General features: G+C 40.1%; 1 protein-coding gene across 4 annotated transcripts in view; it reads left to right on the top strand.

The window, feature by feature from the left end:
* NFYC (nuclear transcription factor Y subunit gamma) overlaps nt 1–18,686 on the top strand; it is a 58,884-nt gene that overhangs the window by 16,658 nt on the left and 23,540 nt on the right. For all 4 annotated transcript variants that reach the window (XM_090057950.1, XM_090057949.1, XM_090057947.1 and 1 more), the window contains one exon: nt 15,050–15,162. In XM_090057950.1, coding sequence (XP_089914076.1) covers nt 15,058–15,162 — 105 coding nt within the window. In that variant the 5' untranslated portion in view covers nt 15,050–15,057. The remainder of the gene's footprint in view (nt 1–15,049; nt 15,163–18,686) is intronic.

Raw genomic sequence — 18,686 nt, 5'->3', positions numbered from 1 at the left:
CTCCCTTTCACAGGTAATTACAGAAGAGGTGGAGAGTTGGTACCTGATCCTACAGTGACTTGTGCACATGCCTACCTTTTAACACATCACTTAGTCTTATTAAATTCAACAGGGATGCCAGTATGCTTAAAGCTCATCATATATAAGCTTTTGTGAGAGTAGAGACTTCATCTCATGAATTGCACATAATATCAGAAAAAGTCACATGGCCAGTTCTGTTTCATTTCATGTGTGTTCTCTTCCTTCAGTCTGGCCGAATGCATTGCATATGCTGTTGGGAATTAGTAGGGCCTGATTCTGGTATCTGCAACAGACCGTGACCTTGGGCAAGTCATTCCACTCTTGTGCCTCAGTTCATCTGTGAAAATAGATTATTTGTAATAGAGGTTCTGTGGAACTAATATTGTATAAAGCCTTGTGTCCACTGTTTTTACACAAATAAATAATGCTACATATTACATACAGTGCTTTTGAACTGCATTGGTTGGGAGTTTCCTATGCCTGCCCTAGTCGACCACTTCTAGCTGCCTGCACAGTATGTGCTAACATTGTTTTTACTTATATTTTATGCACCTGAGTCATTTAAGCATATAGGACACTAGAGATTAAAACAAGAAAAACATTCAGCTATAACTAAGGAATTGTAAAAGTTTCTTTAGGTAAGGTATTGAAAGGAAGCACTGGCATTTGAAGTGTTTTGTGGAAAGAAGTTAAGGGCTTGCAGATTTTTGGCTTTTATTTAAAGAAAAAAAATTAAGGGCTACATATTAATTTTGAATATTGACATCAGATTCCTGCTGGAGTCTGCAAATGATATTTGCTAACATCAGAAGGAAGATTCTTGCTTTTTAACACAGCCTTATGGCATTATGGTTTGAAGCTTTTGGAACTATCATGTAAACTTCTCAGCAGAAAGAAGTGCCAAAATCCTTTTGACTCAAGCCTGTATTTTAGTCCTAATTTATACATACTGCATTTCTGATGCACCAGGATAAGCTGGAAGCTGCCTCCCATGCCACGGAAGCTGCTTGGCTCCAACCCAGCTCCTCCTAGCCCTCCCGTCCACCCCGCCTCCCCCAGGCCTGACGCACGCATGGCACAAATAATGCAGGATTGCTACAACCCTATATGAGTTATTAGTGGTATACTTTTGGTGGAATGCAAGTTATTTGGATGTGACTCCTATTAATACTGATGGCTGTAATGTGGCTAAATCCTGGCTAATGCACTGCTAAATTTATTCCAAGAAGTCTGCAGAATTGCAGAAAGCATTGAAAGAATTGAATTCACAATTCACAGATGGAAGTGATGGCTTGAAAAAAAATGCAGGGAGCAACAGACCCCCACCCTGTCTTGGCTGGGGCTTTAAAGTATTATCATAATATGAATGCTTCTTATTATGATTAAATATTTATATTCTGGTGTATTTTGCAATTAAGTGGGAGGAGAAATGTCACAGAATGATGAAGTATTTTGGGGGGCTCTGGCAGTACCATGGCCCTGCTATAAAACAAATAACCTTTAAGAAGTAAAATACAGGCAGTGAGGACATTGCTACAAATCTCTGGAGATCTGACAACTCACCTTCCTAATGAGATTTTCATAAACGCTGTGAAGTTTAATTGCGTTCTTTCCAAGGACATAACAAGACTTCCTGTAGATTTTTAAAAACTGTTAGTTGAATTAATACCCTACAGCCTGATAGGAACATTGAGATTTATTGGCAATATTGATTGCAGAGGATAAAAAAACATGCTACCTCACTTCCCTAGAAGATGTAGTTAGTCTTTATCTGATCTGGTGGTAGTCTGAACAGCGAGTTCTAACAGCTGAACAGAATCCTATAGGAAAGTGGGGCACATCAGTCGCCCTAAGCTCATGTGCCAGGAGTCCATATAAAATGTAAAAGTGACTACCGTTGAGTCGCTTTTGAAGTTAATTCCAGTTGTGACCAGTTAACTCCAGTTAGGGGATATAAACATGGTTATTATGCGTCTCAAAGGTAACTGGGAAATACACAGAGGTCCTGCAGGGTAAATCAAAAAGAGCAGTATTGCTTGAGGAACAGTCTGAGGCTGTGGTTTATTGCTTTGGTGGTTGCTAAAATCGGATGTCAGTCACCACCCAAAGGAGGGGAATCTTAGGCTTCTTATAAAGTGTGTATGTAGTAGGTTTTATGTGTACACAGTGCTTTTGGAGTGAAATGTGCTTACAGGAATACATTTGTACTGCTGCTTGCTTTAATCATTGGAAACTTTGTCCCTTTTCCCCCTGCCTCCTCATTCCCTGTTCCCTGAGATGAGAAACATTTAAAAAGCAGTTGGAGAAAGCTTTTAAAAACTACTGCAGGGACCATTCCCACACTGGTTCAGACAAATGAACCAGATGTGATAGGATTATTTAGTCTTTCTTAACTGCTTATTCAAGATAATTTTTTCTTGCAAAATAGGAAATCCATATAAATTGGGAAGCAGTTTTTCTCTCATCTGATCACTTCTCTCATTTTTTAGAGCAGCTCTGCATGTATTCTGTTTGTTTCTACTAAAGAACTAGCTTGCTAGGGAATAAAGCATTGATGTATAGAGTGGTTTTTATTAAAGTAATTCTAGAAGACTCCAGATATATACAAATGCTGATATCCATGATGTTCAAATAGGGGTTCCTTATTGTGTTTTCTAGTATACAAGTTCTCATTGCAGTACAGTGGTGGTGTGTTGAAATCAGGTTCTTTTCCGTCCCAAAGTATTAAACAGATGTACAAAAATATTTTTGTAAATGTGAATGTTTTTCCCCCCAGCTTATGAAACATTTCCTTGCACTTTTATTAATTTGTCTTAGCAAAACTAGAAACAAATACCAGCTGAATGTACAGATTCAGATCTTCCCATTTTTTCATTTGGCATGTGGAACTGACAGTGTATGTCAACCTAGGTCTTTACTGGTCAGAGATCCACTTTGCTCTTTGTTTTCAGGAATCCTCAAAAATGGGAAGCCCCTCCAACTGCCATGCAATACTTACTCATCTCCACACATTATGACTTCTGCGTGACCAGACTTGTATTTCAGGAGGGCTGAACTTGTCAAGTTCTACGTGCACCTTACTACTTGCTTCAGTGTAATGTGTGGTGTTCCTATACTAACAGAGGTACTATAGCACAGCTGCTAGAACATTTTTCAGAGTGGTCTCCCAGTGAGGGCTTGGCCCTCTGCTTTATACAGTGACATCTACATGTTGCACTGCAGTGATGCAGTATGTCACCCTATGGTGCGCTATGGTGACGTAGCGATCACCATAGTGGCGCACTTCCCTGGTATAGTGCACTGCTACGGCAATGTAGCAGCAAAATCTACCTGTGTGCACGATGCAATAACCATCTGTATTGCACCATGCTTTAGTTCTTCCAAAAGGAAGTAATAAAGTATGGCGATGCGTAGATGCACCCCCAGTGATCCCTATATTGCTGCTACCAGCGATGGTAGGTTCTCATGTAGGCAAGACTAACTAGGTTCTACCACATTAAGAATCCACACTAGAACTCTAATGGTTGAGAAGCAGAGGAAAAGGATTGAGCAGGTGGTGTCCATGCAGTGTTTCTCCACCCATGGGTAGCGAACCAAAAGTGGGTTGCAAGAATATATGAAAGGCTTGCGAACAAACTTTAAAAATGGATTTTCCTTTGAAGGAGAAAAATATGTGAAACCCAGTGCTTTTCCCTTGCAGGGTGGCAGGGTTCCAGCCTGTAAGGGGCTGCTTGGGGCCCCCCACACACCCACCCCCTACCCCACACACTGGGAGGCTGGGGGTGGGGGGCAGTGGGTTGGAAGTAAGGGGCACTCGGTTGGGACTGGCCATTGATGTTTACCAATGGGTTCTTGTACAGAAAAAGTTAAGAACCCCTGGTCTGCAGTGGTGGTTTGAAAGAAAATCCGTATGCATTGCAGGATTAACTTTGCTGGTTGTCTGGAAATTGTAGAGTTTCCCCAACCCTTTCCATCATGGTGATCCTGTGTGGTCAGGAGCTAATATGTTATGCTTGTGAAGAGAGTACATTCTTGCTATGAAAACTGGTTAAGAAGTATTTGGCCTGTGTTAAATAAAAGTTATATTGTTTGCAATGGTTAATGGAAGACATTTGACTCTTCAACATTATTTCATGAAAGGTGGGTCAGCTGCATGTTTGAAAGTTCACGCATCCTCTTGAGTAGGCTTTCAAGTAGAAAGATATGGGGAGCAAGTTCAGGCACAGCTTCTTTTTCAGAAGTAGTCACCAGACCATTGGTTTGATTTCCCAGAGGATGGTTTCAAAGCAAGATCACAGTAAGCTCTTGGGACTGGATCAGGGGAAACTCTCATGTAGATGAACAGTGCCATTGATCAGTAGTTGAGAAACCAGTTTTCAGGAAGCTAAAATGTTGCTAGGCCTGTAGAATATCTTCTTGGGCAGTTCATTTTCAAACTCAAAAGTTTTTGTTCTGCAATCTGACCTGAATACTCTACTCCTTTTTAAAAGGTGGGCAGTTTGTCTTCCCAACTGCAGTATACCTGCAGCTTATTTCTTTTGCAGTTACGAAAAGCCCCTGCTGTTTCCTAAGTTTAAAGAAATGTTTAATTAAAATCCAGTTAAACCATGTGCCCCTTTTTGTAAAAATATTTCTTTTTTGCTACATACTTCCTTCTGTTGCTGCCATAATCAACTGCTTGACACTGTAGTTCATTTTGCAGGGAATATCTTAAAAAAGATGATAAATGTAGCCTTGCATACCTGATTCTAAAACAAGGGGCAGATTCTGGTAACTGTCCTTGAAGTTTGAGAGATTTTTTAGTCTAGAGTTTTGTTTGTACTTTCCAAATATTCCATAAAGCTATATATGTGTGTTTATTAGGCCTGTGTGAAGCTTTGGTCCCTGACTCAATTTGGTGTGGTTCAGTGGCCGAATCTCCAAACCTGAAAAGAATGAGAGGACTCTTTAACCTCTCTGAATTGAATTGGAACCCTCCAAATCGATTTGGAGAGATTCAGAAAGATTTGGACATAGACACAGCTTTAAATGTTTTTTCTACATACCTCTAGGTAGCAGGCATGGCTCATGAATGCTGTGCTGTTGGGGCACATGAAGTGTCCCACAGGAGCGCGGGGGGGCTCCCCAGCGCTCTCGGCAGCACACCCAGAAGTGTGGACCAGAAGCACTTCAGGGTCCGCTGGGGAGCGCACTGGGGACCCCCCTCACGCATGTGCTCCTGGCTCAGCGAGTGGTGCCTTGCTGGGTCTGGTGTGGGGAGCACTTGGAGTCCCCCCAAGGCTGATTGCTGTGCTGGGGTGGGGGTTCCAGCATGCTCCCTGGCAGACCCAGAAGTGGACCAGAAGTAGTTCTGGTCCACTTCCAGGTTTGCCACCAAGCACCTGGAGGACACCCTGCACTCCTGTGGGACGTTCTATCTGGCCCAGCATTCACAAGCCACGCCCAATGCCTCGAGGTATGTAGAAAAAACACTTAAAGCTGTGTCTATGGCTGAATCGCTGATTCTCCGAATCAGCATTGAATCTTCAGATTCGGCCGAATCGAATCGGGGACAGTGATCCGAATCAACTGATTGAATCGCTGTCCCTGATTTGGGCCGAATCCGAATTAAATAGGGCCCACTTCACGCACCCCTGGTATTTATACATGTAATTGTAAATTTTGACAAAGAACTGATGTGCGTGTTCATATTCCAGCTCTACATACACACATTTAATTCTGTTGGTTTCCAATTTTTTTGTGTTGTCAGTGGGAATTGTGCTTTTTATTTCATGTTGAAGGAACGATGCCTTTGGAAAAAAAAACCAAACCAAAGGGTCTGAATTATTCTTTCTCTTCTGTACCTGATCCTCTTAATGGTTAGAAAAATGTTTGGTAAATTCCTTGCAGTAGCAGGCCTTGTAGCACCAACAGCAAGCTGCTGGTTAGCTTTGACCATTTTCATTTTAGTGCTAACCATTTTTGGAGGTTTTATTCTTTTTATATTTGAGAAATATACTAGAATCCAGCAGAACAACAAAAGGCAGATCACTTTTTATTCCTGAAACTGCCTGCATTGAAAACCTACATTTCATACATTATAAAATTGTAGTTAAGTGCATATTTATTTATAATTTCATTGTTTCATGAATTAAAGGCAAAAATGAACAGTCCAATTAAGAATGCAGCACTGATGTTTGGATTGTAAACATATTAGATGACAAAATCCTCTTAGATATAAGCATTAAAGCAAACAGAAAAAATATAGGAGTAACTTAGTCCCATGTTTAATATACCACTACAAGCCAAAAAACTCTGATTCAGCTATTGACTTGTTTTGTAGCCATAGGCAAGTTGGTCAGTCTCCTTCAGCCTTCTTCCCTGAAAAATGGAAATTGCTTTTGATTGTTGAGGGATCTAGTCAGGAGAGGTTTGTCTTACTAGAGAGTTTTTGTCTTATATGGACAGATATTATTTTGTCTTATTGGAGAGTTTTATCTTATCTGGTGGCTAGAGACAGCATCTTGGAGTTCCGGGCTGGGGAGGGGATGGGGAGAGCCTCTCGGGAGCCGCTTTAATTAAAGTGCCTGTGGCATCTGGAGTGTCCTGTGTTTCCAAATGTGGCCGTGAGCACTTTAACTAAAGCTCATTTGACAAGCTTTAGTTAAAGCACCCCACAGCCATTTCGAAATGTGGGATGCTGAATGCACAACATGCTGCAGCGTTCTGATTAGAAAGATGATTAATCAATTCTGTTCCAATTCGTCCTAATCAGAATGTGCTGGAGCACGTGTAAAAATGCCCATAGGTCCTGAACCCACCAACTAGCTCCCCAGTTATGAGGGCAAAGATTTCAGGACTTTCAGACTTGTTTCTCAGCAGAAATAAAGCCAGGATTTCCTTGGCTGAGCAACTCTAACAGTGATACCATCCCCATGGACAATTTGGATTGCTACAACCATGAAGCCTCTCTGGAAAGCAAAACTGCAGTGCTTTACTTGGAAGGCTTGGTTTCTAGAGCCATGTGAATAATGACTCCTTTAATTTGGTGGCCAAACTGAAAATATACAAGTCACCCCAAAATGGCAGCAAGAAGTAGTGAGGTGTGGTTCTCAGTCTTATATATTGCAACAGAAGTCCTGCTGGCCACTCTGCAGAAAGGCATTGTCAGTCAGACTCATGGGATCCTCTCCTCTACTGAAAGGATGATGACAGGACCATGGGGAGGGGTCTCAAACTGGGGACCATGACGATCCCAGTGGCTCACAGATACAGGCCTTCAGCAGAAGAGGTGTAGAGTATCATGAAGTCTGCTCTGCACATTACACTTGTACCAATTAAAGACAATTTTATTTTAGAAACTGCTGCAGTTAAATCACTACAGTAGCTTCCTTATGTTTGTGCTTTCTGTTTATCTTGTTTAAACGGATTCTGACATGAGACAGATTTTTTCCCCCCAGCAAAATTGAGAAAAAATAGCTATTCATGATGAGTCCAATGAGAGTTTTCATTTTAGCTGATTTTTTTAAACAACACCTATTCCCTCTGACTCCCTGTGCCTGAAGAAGGATGCTTGTGCCCAAAGGCTTGTAAAGAACAGGTTTTCCAACTATTCAGTTGGCCTAATAAAAGATAAGGCATTTACCCAAATAAGCTTATTTGCTTAGGAAAATACTGGACTATAACAGTGCAGTATTTTTTCCCCTCTTTAAAGTCAGAACGGGGAGGGGGGGGGGGGAGTGTTCTTCCTCAAAACTGCATTTTTCAGCAAGTTTTACTATTGGCTGAAAAAAAAATTAACCCAGATCAAGAAGTGTCACTACAACTTGATGTCCTTGTCTGTCTTCTGTACTGAAGAACTGTCATGTATGGGATGTTTTCTCTTAGCTGTTAACATATAGCTTCCAAGTGTAAAGTGGGGGAAAAACTGAAACATTCACTACAAGCATGGAATGCAAACTTAGGAACTTCACATAAAACTGTTTATTTCGTTTCCCCCATCCTCCTCAACTTTGGGCATCTTAGTCTGGGTTTTCCCTTCTTTAAAGACTTGAGATGGAAAAAACGTTTGCTGTTTTACACAGTGTAGCACTGTAAATGCTGATCATTAGTATAAATGATCTTTATTGTCTGATTTATCCTGTGCACTGGGCATGTCCACATGTGCATTAATGCACTTTTCCTAATGCATATTAAATTTAGTATCTTCAATATGAGGTACTAAATTAATGTGCATTCAGCTGCCATAATATGCAAACACATGTTTTTAGGTGACAATACGCAGTAGCCTGTTTTACTGTGCGTTAGTGTAATAGCATGCTTTTTTTACACAATGCTTTAATGCACAGTAAAATAGGCTGCTGTGCATTAAAGCGCACGTGTAGATGCGCCCACTGTGATCTTTGTTTCTTCTGCTGCTGCTGGTATTAGCAGAGTCCTTGTTGATATATATTCTCAACTCAGTAGTTTGTCATCTTGAGAGCTTTTGATTAAGTTCAGAGGCACCTTCTTTCACAAGGCTGTCAGGTTGTTCCCTGTAGAGCTCACAGTCTTTGTCCCTTATTAATATTGGGGGTAATTATGATCTGGGACTCCAGCATGAGGGAAGTAGCCAAAAAAATCTCTAAATTCAGTTCCTGGCTCTGGAAGTGTTTTGCTATCCTTTTGCTTAGTTCAGTCAGATTATCCCTCTGATCTGGGTGCTTAACTTTTGAGTGCTCAACTTGAGATGCTTGTGTCTGACCTTTCTGACTCCTTCATCCCTCCTTAGTAATGATTTCATCTTAGTACCTTGGTTTGATTCTTCTCTAAAACTGCAGTTGCATAGTACTTACCTGCCTCTGTAGAACTGGTTGTAAGGCTTTTGGCTTTTCAAGTTTACTGGATGAAAGATGACCTATAATTGCAAATGTTGATGCCCTAGTTGGAGTTACCTGCACCTCTGACCTATCTGTGGCCTTTTCAAGGGCACTCCACATTTAGGTTCTGTCTGGTGAGAGGTTTCTGCACACACAAAGGGGATCGCATGACCTAAATATACTGATTTCATCAAATTAATAGGTCTTTCTTGGGTAGACAAGATCTAGTCCGTGCTGATTTCCACCTGCCTTTACCTCTCCCCCTCATCACTATAGGTTAGTGGTGTTATATTTTTGGACTATAGGCCTACATCCCTCTACAGAGCTCAGGTATCTGATTTATAATGTGTTTCTTTAAATCCATCCTTGTGTTCTGCAAACTGTACAGAATTCATCTACTTGATGAAATGATAGCTAGAGTTTCAGAATGACAAGTTTCTGCATTTTGGAAATCCTGAGATATTACATTGAGCTAACAAAAACCCCAGGACATTTTTTCTTTCCTTTTAAAGACTGACTTTATAAATCAAATACATTCTTTAATTTTTTTTATTTTTTTTTTTTTTACTTGTGCCACTGACTCTGTAATGGCATCTCAAGATGTTTTACTTTGCCTAGGATATACTAACAGACAGGATTGTTTTACATCCTTTCCATAAGGGTAGCATATTGATAGGCATCTGTAACAGCCCACTGATAACTCTTGTTTACAGCTGCATGGCTTTTACTCTAGTCTGGATAATCATTAATAGATCCATACTTGCCTAGAACTGGCTTCTCTTTTGCTTTTCCTAATAACTATGTTACTTAAAGTAGCAATTTAATTTTTGAATCAAATATCAGTCTGTTAATTTTTCATTCTGAAATACTGGTTTTGTGTTTATTTACTTGGACAATAGGATTTTTGTTCACTGAGAGGACTTTTTAAAATGTAATGACAAGATTAAACTGGTTTTGAGTTCTTTCGGGAGCCTGGGCTAATGCGTATTCATATATGGAGCTCAAGAAAAAAACTTATTTTCATACATACTGAAAGTTGAAAAGAAATCTTTTTCCTTCGTGTAATTTGAACATTTGTCCTTTTCTGCCACTCAAGAATGTATTAAGTAGTCAGCTGTCATTTTGAACAGTCTAGTTTCATAGATGTTGGGGGCTGGAGTTGGAGTGCAGGATGTGTTGGGTTAAATTTACAAAGTTACAGGATGTATTTGATTAAAACCGAGAATTTGTGCTGCTTTTCATTAGTGATATCAGGAATGAGTTATGGTCAGCTTCTGCAGTGAAGATCACTATCTGTATTTCACTTACTCTGTCAAAAGTATGACTTCTGGCAGCATAGTAAAAGATGCCAGGAACTCAGCATGCCTTGGTGTATGTAGACTTTACCTTCAGAATTAGAAGACTCAGAAGTTTGCATGTATTAGGCCAGTAGCTGTTTTTTTTTTTAAAGTGATGCTGGCAAGATATTAGTAAATGCCTTACCTCTTATGAATGCCATTTTAAAACTGGAGATGGGAATTAAAAATGGAGTGGACTTTTTACTATCTTTCTCTTCACTTCCAGAATTTTGCTCAGACTTGACAGTGTTTACTGGATAGTCTCTCGACACTTTTTCATTCTCATGCAGGGTAGTGCTGTAATGTTTTTTTAAACACTTCTACCCTGATACTTGTGTTTGTAAAAACTTTTCTGTTTCCATTTTAATTACAAGCATTTTCAGAGGGTTTCTGTAAGGGTTGCTCCCATAAAACAAGTTAGTAGTATCCATGTTGGCTTTAGAAATAAACGTTTTCCTAGTGATTGTCTTTTTTTAATGAGTCAGTTTTTATTTTACTTCTCCGTTTCTTGCCGTTAGTATTTCATTCCATTATAGCAATTAAATAGACCTAAATGCAAATAATCTTTGAAGTAAAACCACAGAAAAACAGTGCTTTTGCCTTCTGACTCAGTTGCATCACTGGTTTGGGAAAAGTCCCTGTGGTGCTAGTGGCATTGACGTATGAGTTCAGTTATATAATGGAATAGTGGCCACGCAGAGCAGATTTGAAGGATTACTTTGCATTATGCTCCTAAAATGATGCTTCTGAGCTTCATATGACAAAGCAGAAAGAAAACAGTCAGAATTTGGTTATAATATTTTTATTTTTGTTCCTTTTAAATATTTGAAGCTGCTTAGCTTCTAGATAATTATGCAAATGAGTTCCAGTTGGTGCTACTGAGTGGCTTGTTGGTCTTTTTTGTTCTTTTTTCCAGAAAGTCTATGTCTATATGCAGGGTATTTATAAAATTCTTGTATAACTTTAAACTTCAAAAACTTTGGGTATACACATAATAGAAGCAAACTGTAAATGGCGATTTGAAAGCATAATTTATTAATTTTTTTAGCATAGTGTAAGCTATGCATAGGATAAGGATCACAAATGCAATTCATGAAATCACTCAACAGCAACTGGAAAATGCTTTCTAAGAGTTGGACAATCAGATTGAGTGTTGCATCACGAAAGATGGCAGTTATGTTGAAGTCTAGAATTTGAGCTGGATTGTGTTAAAACTTAATGAGTTATGCTCTCGGTCGTTGTTTACAGTTTGCTTCTATCACATATACATCCAAAGTTATTAAAGTTGCACAAGGACTTTATAAACACCGTGTGTGTGTATAAAAGCAAAAGTCATTTTGTGTGTGTGTGTGTATATTACACACACACAATGATTTTTGCCTTTCTTTTGTCATAATTGCAACAGTTTTCATCTCTGAATTCGTCTTTGTCCTGCTCTCTCAAACCAGCCAGAATTTGTTTTTAATGTAACCGCTTGTAAGGCTCCTTTATGGTCTGAACTGAAAAGTATAGAGTGTACAAGAAGTAAATTCCCATCAGTAAGCCACTCTAGAATTATCCAGCTTATATTTTTATGGAAAGTCATTACTGTATTTGGTACAGTGGAGTCTTAAAATCTACCAGCCATTGCCCCGGATGACATTTGAAACTACGTCATATTGTAAAATTTAAAATTACTTTGCTCCTCTTGCAGCTTGAGAAATGACTGGAATAAGCCATTATACACAATGGTTCAAAAGAAAATGGGAATTGTGCCTGCTTATGCTAGGTCTAAATTTGGCCCTATGTCTTTTCCCATTACATCACCCTACACAAATATCTTTGTATGCTGAGATTTATCTTTTCAGAAGCAGCCCATAGTTTGTTTGTTTTTTTCCCTACAGACTCCTGAACTTTGAAGAATGGGGGTTGGATGGAGAGGGTGGGTTTTTAACAAAAAGATCAAAGCAGCTTTGGGTGACCCCAGAAGAAGATCTAATAATTCACTAGCTAACTCGGGCTTTGTTCCATTGGGAAGTGAGCAGTGACTTTTCTGACATTCACTTAAAACATTTTTTGTGCTTGGGGAATAACAAGTTCTGTCCTGCAGCACTCTGTTTCTGTAATTCATACGTGCCATCACGACTGGAATGTTGTTAGTGTCTAACCAGCACTTCTCAAGCATTCTTCTGACAGAGCTTTAACGATTGCCAGAGTATTGTCAGGAACTCGAGAAACCATGCCCCCATACGTCATTTTTCTTATTTTTGTAACACTGTTTCTTTGTAGTTAGAGCATTTTCTAAGCATATTTTATGGTTGTCTAAATTAGCCACTTTGGGCTTAAATCCCATAAAAGATTTTTGACCCTAGAAACAGGGTTTGCTTCTGTAGTAGCTACAAGGCGAAAGACTTGTGTTCGCTTACATTGCAGTTACTTAGGAAAGGCAAAGGATTGGATCCGGTTTAGTTGCGTGTAAATTAGAGGTTGATGATAAGGTGACTACCACTTTTAAAAATGGAAAGGCGGGACACAAGTCCACCTCCCCCTCGGTGGCACAGTTAGAGCAGAGCTGAGCCAAGCCCATGGAGGGCGGGGAGGATGTGGGCTGGCTCAGGGCTTCCCATCCTAATGCCCTCCCCGCAGGAGCCCCGTGCCACCCTGGCAAGGTGCCCCCTCCCCGCTCAGCAGTGGCAGGGGGCACATCTCTGCACCACCGCCCCTGCTGCTGCTGGGTCAGCAGAAGGTGCCGTGCCATGGTGTCATGGCCAGTGCATGGCACCTGGCAGCAGCAGCACCAAGCTTCTCTGCCCTCCCATGCCAGGTCCTGCCCAGTGGGCCACGGACACCTCTGGGAGAGGACAACAGTGTGCGGAGCACCGATCCTGCAGCAGTCAGCCCCCACTGTGCACAAGTCTTGCGGGGCATGTGCCCTTCCATGACCCACTCCCCAGGAGTGTGCGCAGTGGCAAGGAACTAGCCCCACTGCTGCCCTCTGAACAAGCCACACACGGCTCTATCCCGTTCCCCGGCTGGGCCAGGCAACCACGCATTCCTGTGCCGGGCCCCAAGCCTCATGCACAGTCTCAGCTGGGCAGGACACACTGCCAGCCTGCAAAGGAAACCCACCATTTCCCATGCTTTTCTGCAGGGAACAGAAAACCTGGATCCATGAATGACATTACAAATTCAGGACAAATGCTATCCAAGAGTCATGTAGCCCAGGCCTGGGACTTGATGTTCCCATTCCAGGACTGTCCCACCCAATTAGGGAAGGGTTGTCACACTAGTTGATATGATGGTGGCATAGCTAGCTGTCTTCCAGTCTTTTCTTTTTCCTTTGGTATTGTGGTCAAATAGAAAGGTCAGAACTCAGTTACTGCATCTCCCATGTTCTTTGATTTCTACCCCAGGTGTTAATAAACTCTAAGTTGCTTTTTAGCAAGGTGCAGGCTATAGGGAATCCTTCAGTTAGATTTCATGTAGTCCTAAAGTCAAACAGAATTTGCTGAAGTCAAACATTTTTGGTGTACTCAATGGCTGACCAGCATTATTTTGTAAAGTTGCACAAATACAGACAAGTAACTGAAAACTTCCATTTTAAAAGCCCCACAAAAGTTCATCTTTTCTTCTCCCTCTGTCAGTAGCATTTTACCTTAATTTTAAAGATCAGAGCTCTTTTTCTTATTGTATTTATTTTATGCATTTAACAGTGCTTTGCTTATGGCCAGGTAGTTTTTCCATTTGTTTGACCTGCAAAAAATCTTAGAGGGGTGGAGAGGTATTTTTAAAATAAGAACCTGGGATTTAAAAAATGCAGAAATTGACAGAACTGAAGTAGGTATACAAATATAAAAACAATTCTAAATTTTAGGTTGATCTTTTTAAAATAATATTGAATATAGATGGGCATTCGTGAGTTGAGGCTGAAATCTCTGCAATATCTAGGCACAAAAGAAAAGAAATATCTAAGCACAAGAGAAGCAAGCTAGCCACAATGGGTGCCAACAAAGTTAATTTTGCCATAGGTGGACCCAAGGCATGGGTTAAGGCAGAATAACAGTTGCTGCCAAGACCTCTTTGATCTTGTTAAATTGATTAATTGTTGGGGGAAGCAAAATTGGAATTTATTTATTGTCTTCTTTTTTGTTAGTTTAATAAATCTACTGAAAATCTTTCCCATCTGTAGTATTAGCAGTCTTTGAAATCTTTTATGGATACTTTGTATGCCCTTTTGGAGTAAAAAGAAGGCCTAGGGGACCAGGGTTGTTTCTAATGGCTACAATCAGAAATTACACATAAACCGGTATAAGTGATTGGAAACTGTTTCAAATCTGCAGAGACAAGACAACCTGAGCAGGGTGTGGGACCCAGGGCAAATCAGCCTGGCCGTGGCCCTGCCCCCGGGTGCGAGGAAGCCCGTTGCTTATTGGTTCAGTCTACGCAGCTTAGACTGACCTGTGAAGATTAAATTGATTCAACCTTGGGCTTTTTGACTGTATGTGCTTAGGCTTAAAGACTTGCTGGTTTAGATAGGCAGGAGCTTTCATAGGCAACCAACCCACTTTGTTAGATGGTATGACCCACCTCTTGGAGGAGATGTACGATGTGTGTATTTGGATGATAAAACACAATGGGGAGAGCATCCTAAATTTTGTAGCCATCCTTATATCTTTGAAATTATATTGCAAGTGGGCCCTCCCCCAAAGACCACAGGTGTTTTATCACTGTTTATTGTGTGAACTTGTGAAACTTGTTTTATTTTGAGGGTCCCTTCCCCCCGACTCCCTCCCCAAACTCCTGGAGAGACCCAAGAAGCCTTTAGGACTCTGCAAACCCAGTTTCCCTCTTAATACTGTCATTTTTTCCTTCCAGTTACCAAAATGTCCACAGATGGTGGTTTTGGCGCAGCTGGCAGTAGCGATGCTCAGCAGAGTCTTCAGTCTTTCTGGCCTCGGGTTATGGAGGAGATACGAAATCTAACAGTGGTAAGAAAGTCTCAGGAAACTTTCGGAAAATTTCTAGTACAGGAAGAGTTACAGCATTTTTCATAGCACTAAAGTTGTGAGTATCTGGTCACCTGCTGCATTTGGATATGTATTGAAGACCACCACAGTGATTGTGCAGGAGTATATCAAGGTGGATCCTGGTTTCATGCACATTTATACAATAACTTTGAATGTTAGAGCTTTGGGCTATAAAGTTTGGTCAACAATTCATTCAAATACCTAGATTTTTCAAAATATTAAGCCCAGCTGAAATAAATTTTACAGTTCAGTGAGACATGATAGTCATCCATGATGAGCATATTGCAATTTTAAACCCAAATCTGTTAGAAGGGAGACAGTGTTTGATGGAAAGACTTTTAGTGTACTGAGAGATGCTGTTGGTTTCCTAAAGGGCATTAGAAATATTTTAAAACCTTTTGGGAGAAGTGGGAGTGAGAAGATTTTGGAATAATGTAAGTAAGTGCAATTATTGTCAGGTACTGGCCGACCTTGAGACCAACTGAAGGTCAAGAGATTGGGAATATATTGCATAACATAATACATAGCGTATTGCTCACTACTCTTGTTATATTCCGTAATACATCATATGCAGGTCAAAGTGCTTCCAGATTTTTGCTGGAAAGCTGACACTTTCTAACTGTACATAGTATTGAAATGTTTCTCAGATTTGAAAAAAAAATCTGTGGCTTAAAGTTGGATTTTTATTTTCTCTTTCCAGAATGGGGTTTATAATGTGTCATGACTTGGTACGTTCATACACACGTTTTTATACCATTTCAAGTTTTATGAGCAGCAGCATTTAAAGCAGATTTTAGTACCAGTACTCAAGGTTTGGGGTTTTTTTCCTTCCCCCCACTCCACTAGCTTTTCTTCACTTGATAATACCACTTCTAAAACACCTTGTAACAGAGACTTTGCTTTCTCCTAGTTCTCTTATGCATTTAATGAAATAAAGTGAGAAAAATTACAGTTTTGCAACTTCATTATTTAGAATCTAAACACACACATACACTACTTTTAGGTTATTTAAAGTTGGGATCTCTTTATTAACCTCTTGTACAGTACATTAATAACATCTAGATGTTTGCAGACTAATTTTTTCCCTTGCATTTTTAAGGACATATAATTGATATCCAAGCCATGGTATCAAAGATAAAGGTATCTTGTAGCCTAATGACCTACACAATTGTCTGTGTATGAACAAGACAAATTTTCTTTGGTACGTAATCTACTGATAGTTTTAAGATCAAAAGTGCACCCTGAGAATCTCACATATATACTGTTTTTGAAGAGTGTAGTGTACCCAGTTTAAGGTCTAATCTTTGATGCGTTTGAAGCTTTGCAAATGAGTGCATTGTTTAAAAAAACACAGTGCTTGCTACCTTTTGTCATGACTCAAATCATTTAAACCTGAGTGTAATTTTGACATGCACTTTAGAAATTTGCTTGTAGATGGGATGAAAAGCTGAAATTTCAGTCCAGATTTTTTCTTTGAAATGTGAGTGGCGGAGAAAAGGGGCCTGTAACAGAAAAGCCTCTTTTAAAGAGACTGGTGCTTCTATTGTAACATTAATATAGTCTGTCTTGTCTTAAATGTGCAGTCTTTTTTTTTCATTGCGCTTCACATAACAGGAAGGCTTGATTTAAAGATGGGTGTTTAAAATGAAGAAACCTGTTTTGATAAAGTAGTCCATAAAGATAAAGCTTTAATCATATACACACCAACTCAATTCAAGAAGCAGATTTAGAAATGTTTATTCATAAAGCAGAAATAATTACTTTGTACCTTTAGTATATTGAGCTTGTATGTGCGAGAACTATAGCTTGCCTTCATCTCTGTGTGGCAATTGAATTTTTAACACTGCTGTCATGTGAATCTGTTTATTGCATTGCAAGGTAGCAAAATGTTGCTTACCAAATTGTAGCCCTTCTGCCTGAATGAAAATTTTAATGAGGACAGTGCAAGCGAGGGGGACAAGGCTGGTGGGGAGGGACAATTACTAACTGGTCCTGCACCTAATCAAGCACAGACATTACTGTATGTCTTGTCATAAAGCCAATACACAGTGTGCTACCATATATGTGTACCTGAGCAAATTGAGATTTCATTTATATGTATTGTGTAGCTGGGGTCAAAGCAGTCATCTGAGGTACAAACTGTTCTGGTTGCCTGCTGTTTGAGAGGATCTTTAATTTCTATTCTTGTGCTTTTGCAGTGTGCAGATTTTTAGCTATTATTAAAGGAAAATAGGAACACAGTTCAAAAAAATCCTTGAGATTTCAGCCTCCCTTATTAAGCAAAGAAGAGAAATGGCATTATATTCGAGGGCTGGTAGAAGATCTGATGAAGGATGCATTATAGCTTCAGAATTAGAGGCCTGGTGAAAACACTGAGACCTATTTTGGAAAAAAAGGAAAGATGAGGAATTGTTAGCTAGAGTTTATTTAACTGAGTAGCAGCCAGACAACATGCCTACTTCCCTTACACCAAAATTAATGCAAAAGATAAGCAGATATCAAAGAGCTCTACTACTTGTTTATAGGTATAAAACTTTCCCTGCAAGTATATCTTAAATTTAAAATGTTTTTCACATATTTTATAGAAGCTACAGAGCGGATGCACTGCTGAGAGCTTTTACAGAGGATCCACATATCTTCCCAGAAGTTAACACTAATTGGCAGCATTCTCAACATCAAAAAATTTGAGCACTTTTAAATTAGCTTCTCAACATCGAGGGGATTTGTCTATAAATTCCTACGGTCTCTCTTTTAAAAAATAAATTCTGTTTTTACCTGTCTTCGAGTTTGCAACCTGCCGCCTCTCCCTCCTTGCCGTGTGTATGTGATGAATACTGGTAGAAAATTCTGTTTAAAGGCATACTAGTGGGCCTTTGTTGTCCTTGTAGGCTTTCTGCCCAGCTATCATTCTGGTCCCTAATAATCACCAAATAAACTCCAGCAGCTTCCCCCCAGCCTTAGGTAAGGGATGTTCCTTGGCCCCTAACCTCCATTAAGTTTCCTCTCCCTGTGCTCTGAAAGGTGTGAGGTACCTGCTATGCTGCATTGCACCTTTCATGGGGCTTTTCCCCTGCCCTACAGACAGTCCAGGCTGCTACTTGCAGCTCAACATCCTTTAGCTGCTGAAAGGTGAAAGTAGGCAGCTCAGTCAGTTCCTGAGCTCTTTCTCTGGTTTGTAAGCACCCTCCAAAATAAACCCTTATTTGTGATGTGAAACAATAATATCACAAGCATTATGCCCACTGAATTAGCATTTCCTTCCAATCCAGCAGAACAGAGGCAGTCCTTTTTAAATGAAAATGCCTCCTGCTGCCCTGCTAGTAGAGCCAAATGCACCCTCTCCCGTCTCAGTGGAGGATGGCAAATTTTTCTTCTCTTTACTGAGAACATTTGCACTGACATCTCTCTCCAGGGAAACATGTTTCCTTTTATTACGCCTAGCAGATTTTTTTTTTTCCCCCCTTAGCTTTCATTTGAAAGGGAGA

This window comes from Crocodylus siamensis, chromosome 7 (genome assembly GCF_052110815.1).
Source record: "Crocodylus siamensis isolate JL-2025a chromosome 7, ASM5211081v1, whole genome shotgun sequence".
Classification (NCBI taxonomy): Eukaryota; Metazoa; Chordata; order Crocodylia; family Crocodylidae; genus Crocodylus; species Crocodylus siamensis.
The sequence above is the reverse complement of the archived record's forward strand: the minus strand, read 5'-3'. Positions and strand labels throughout refer to the sequence as shown.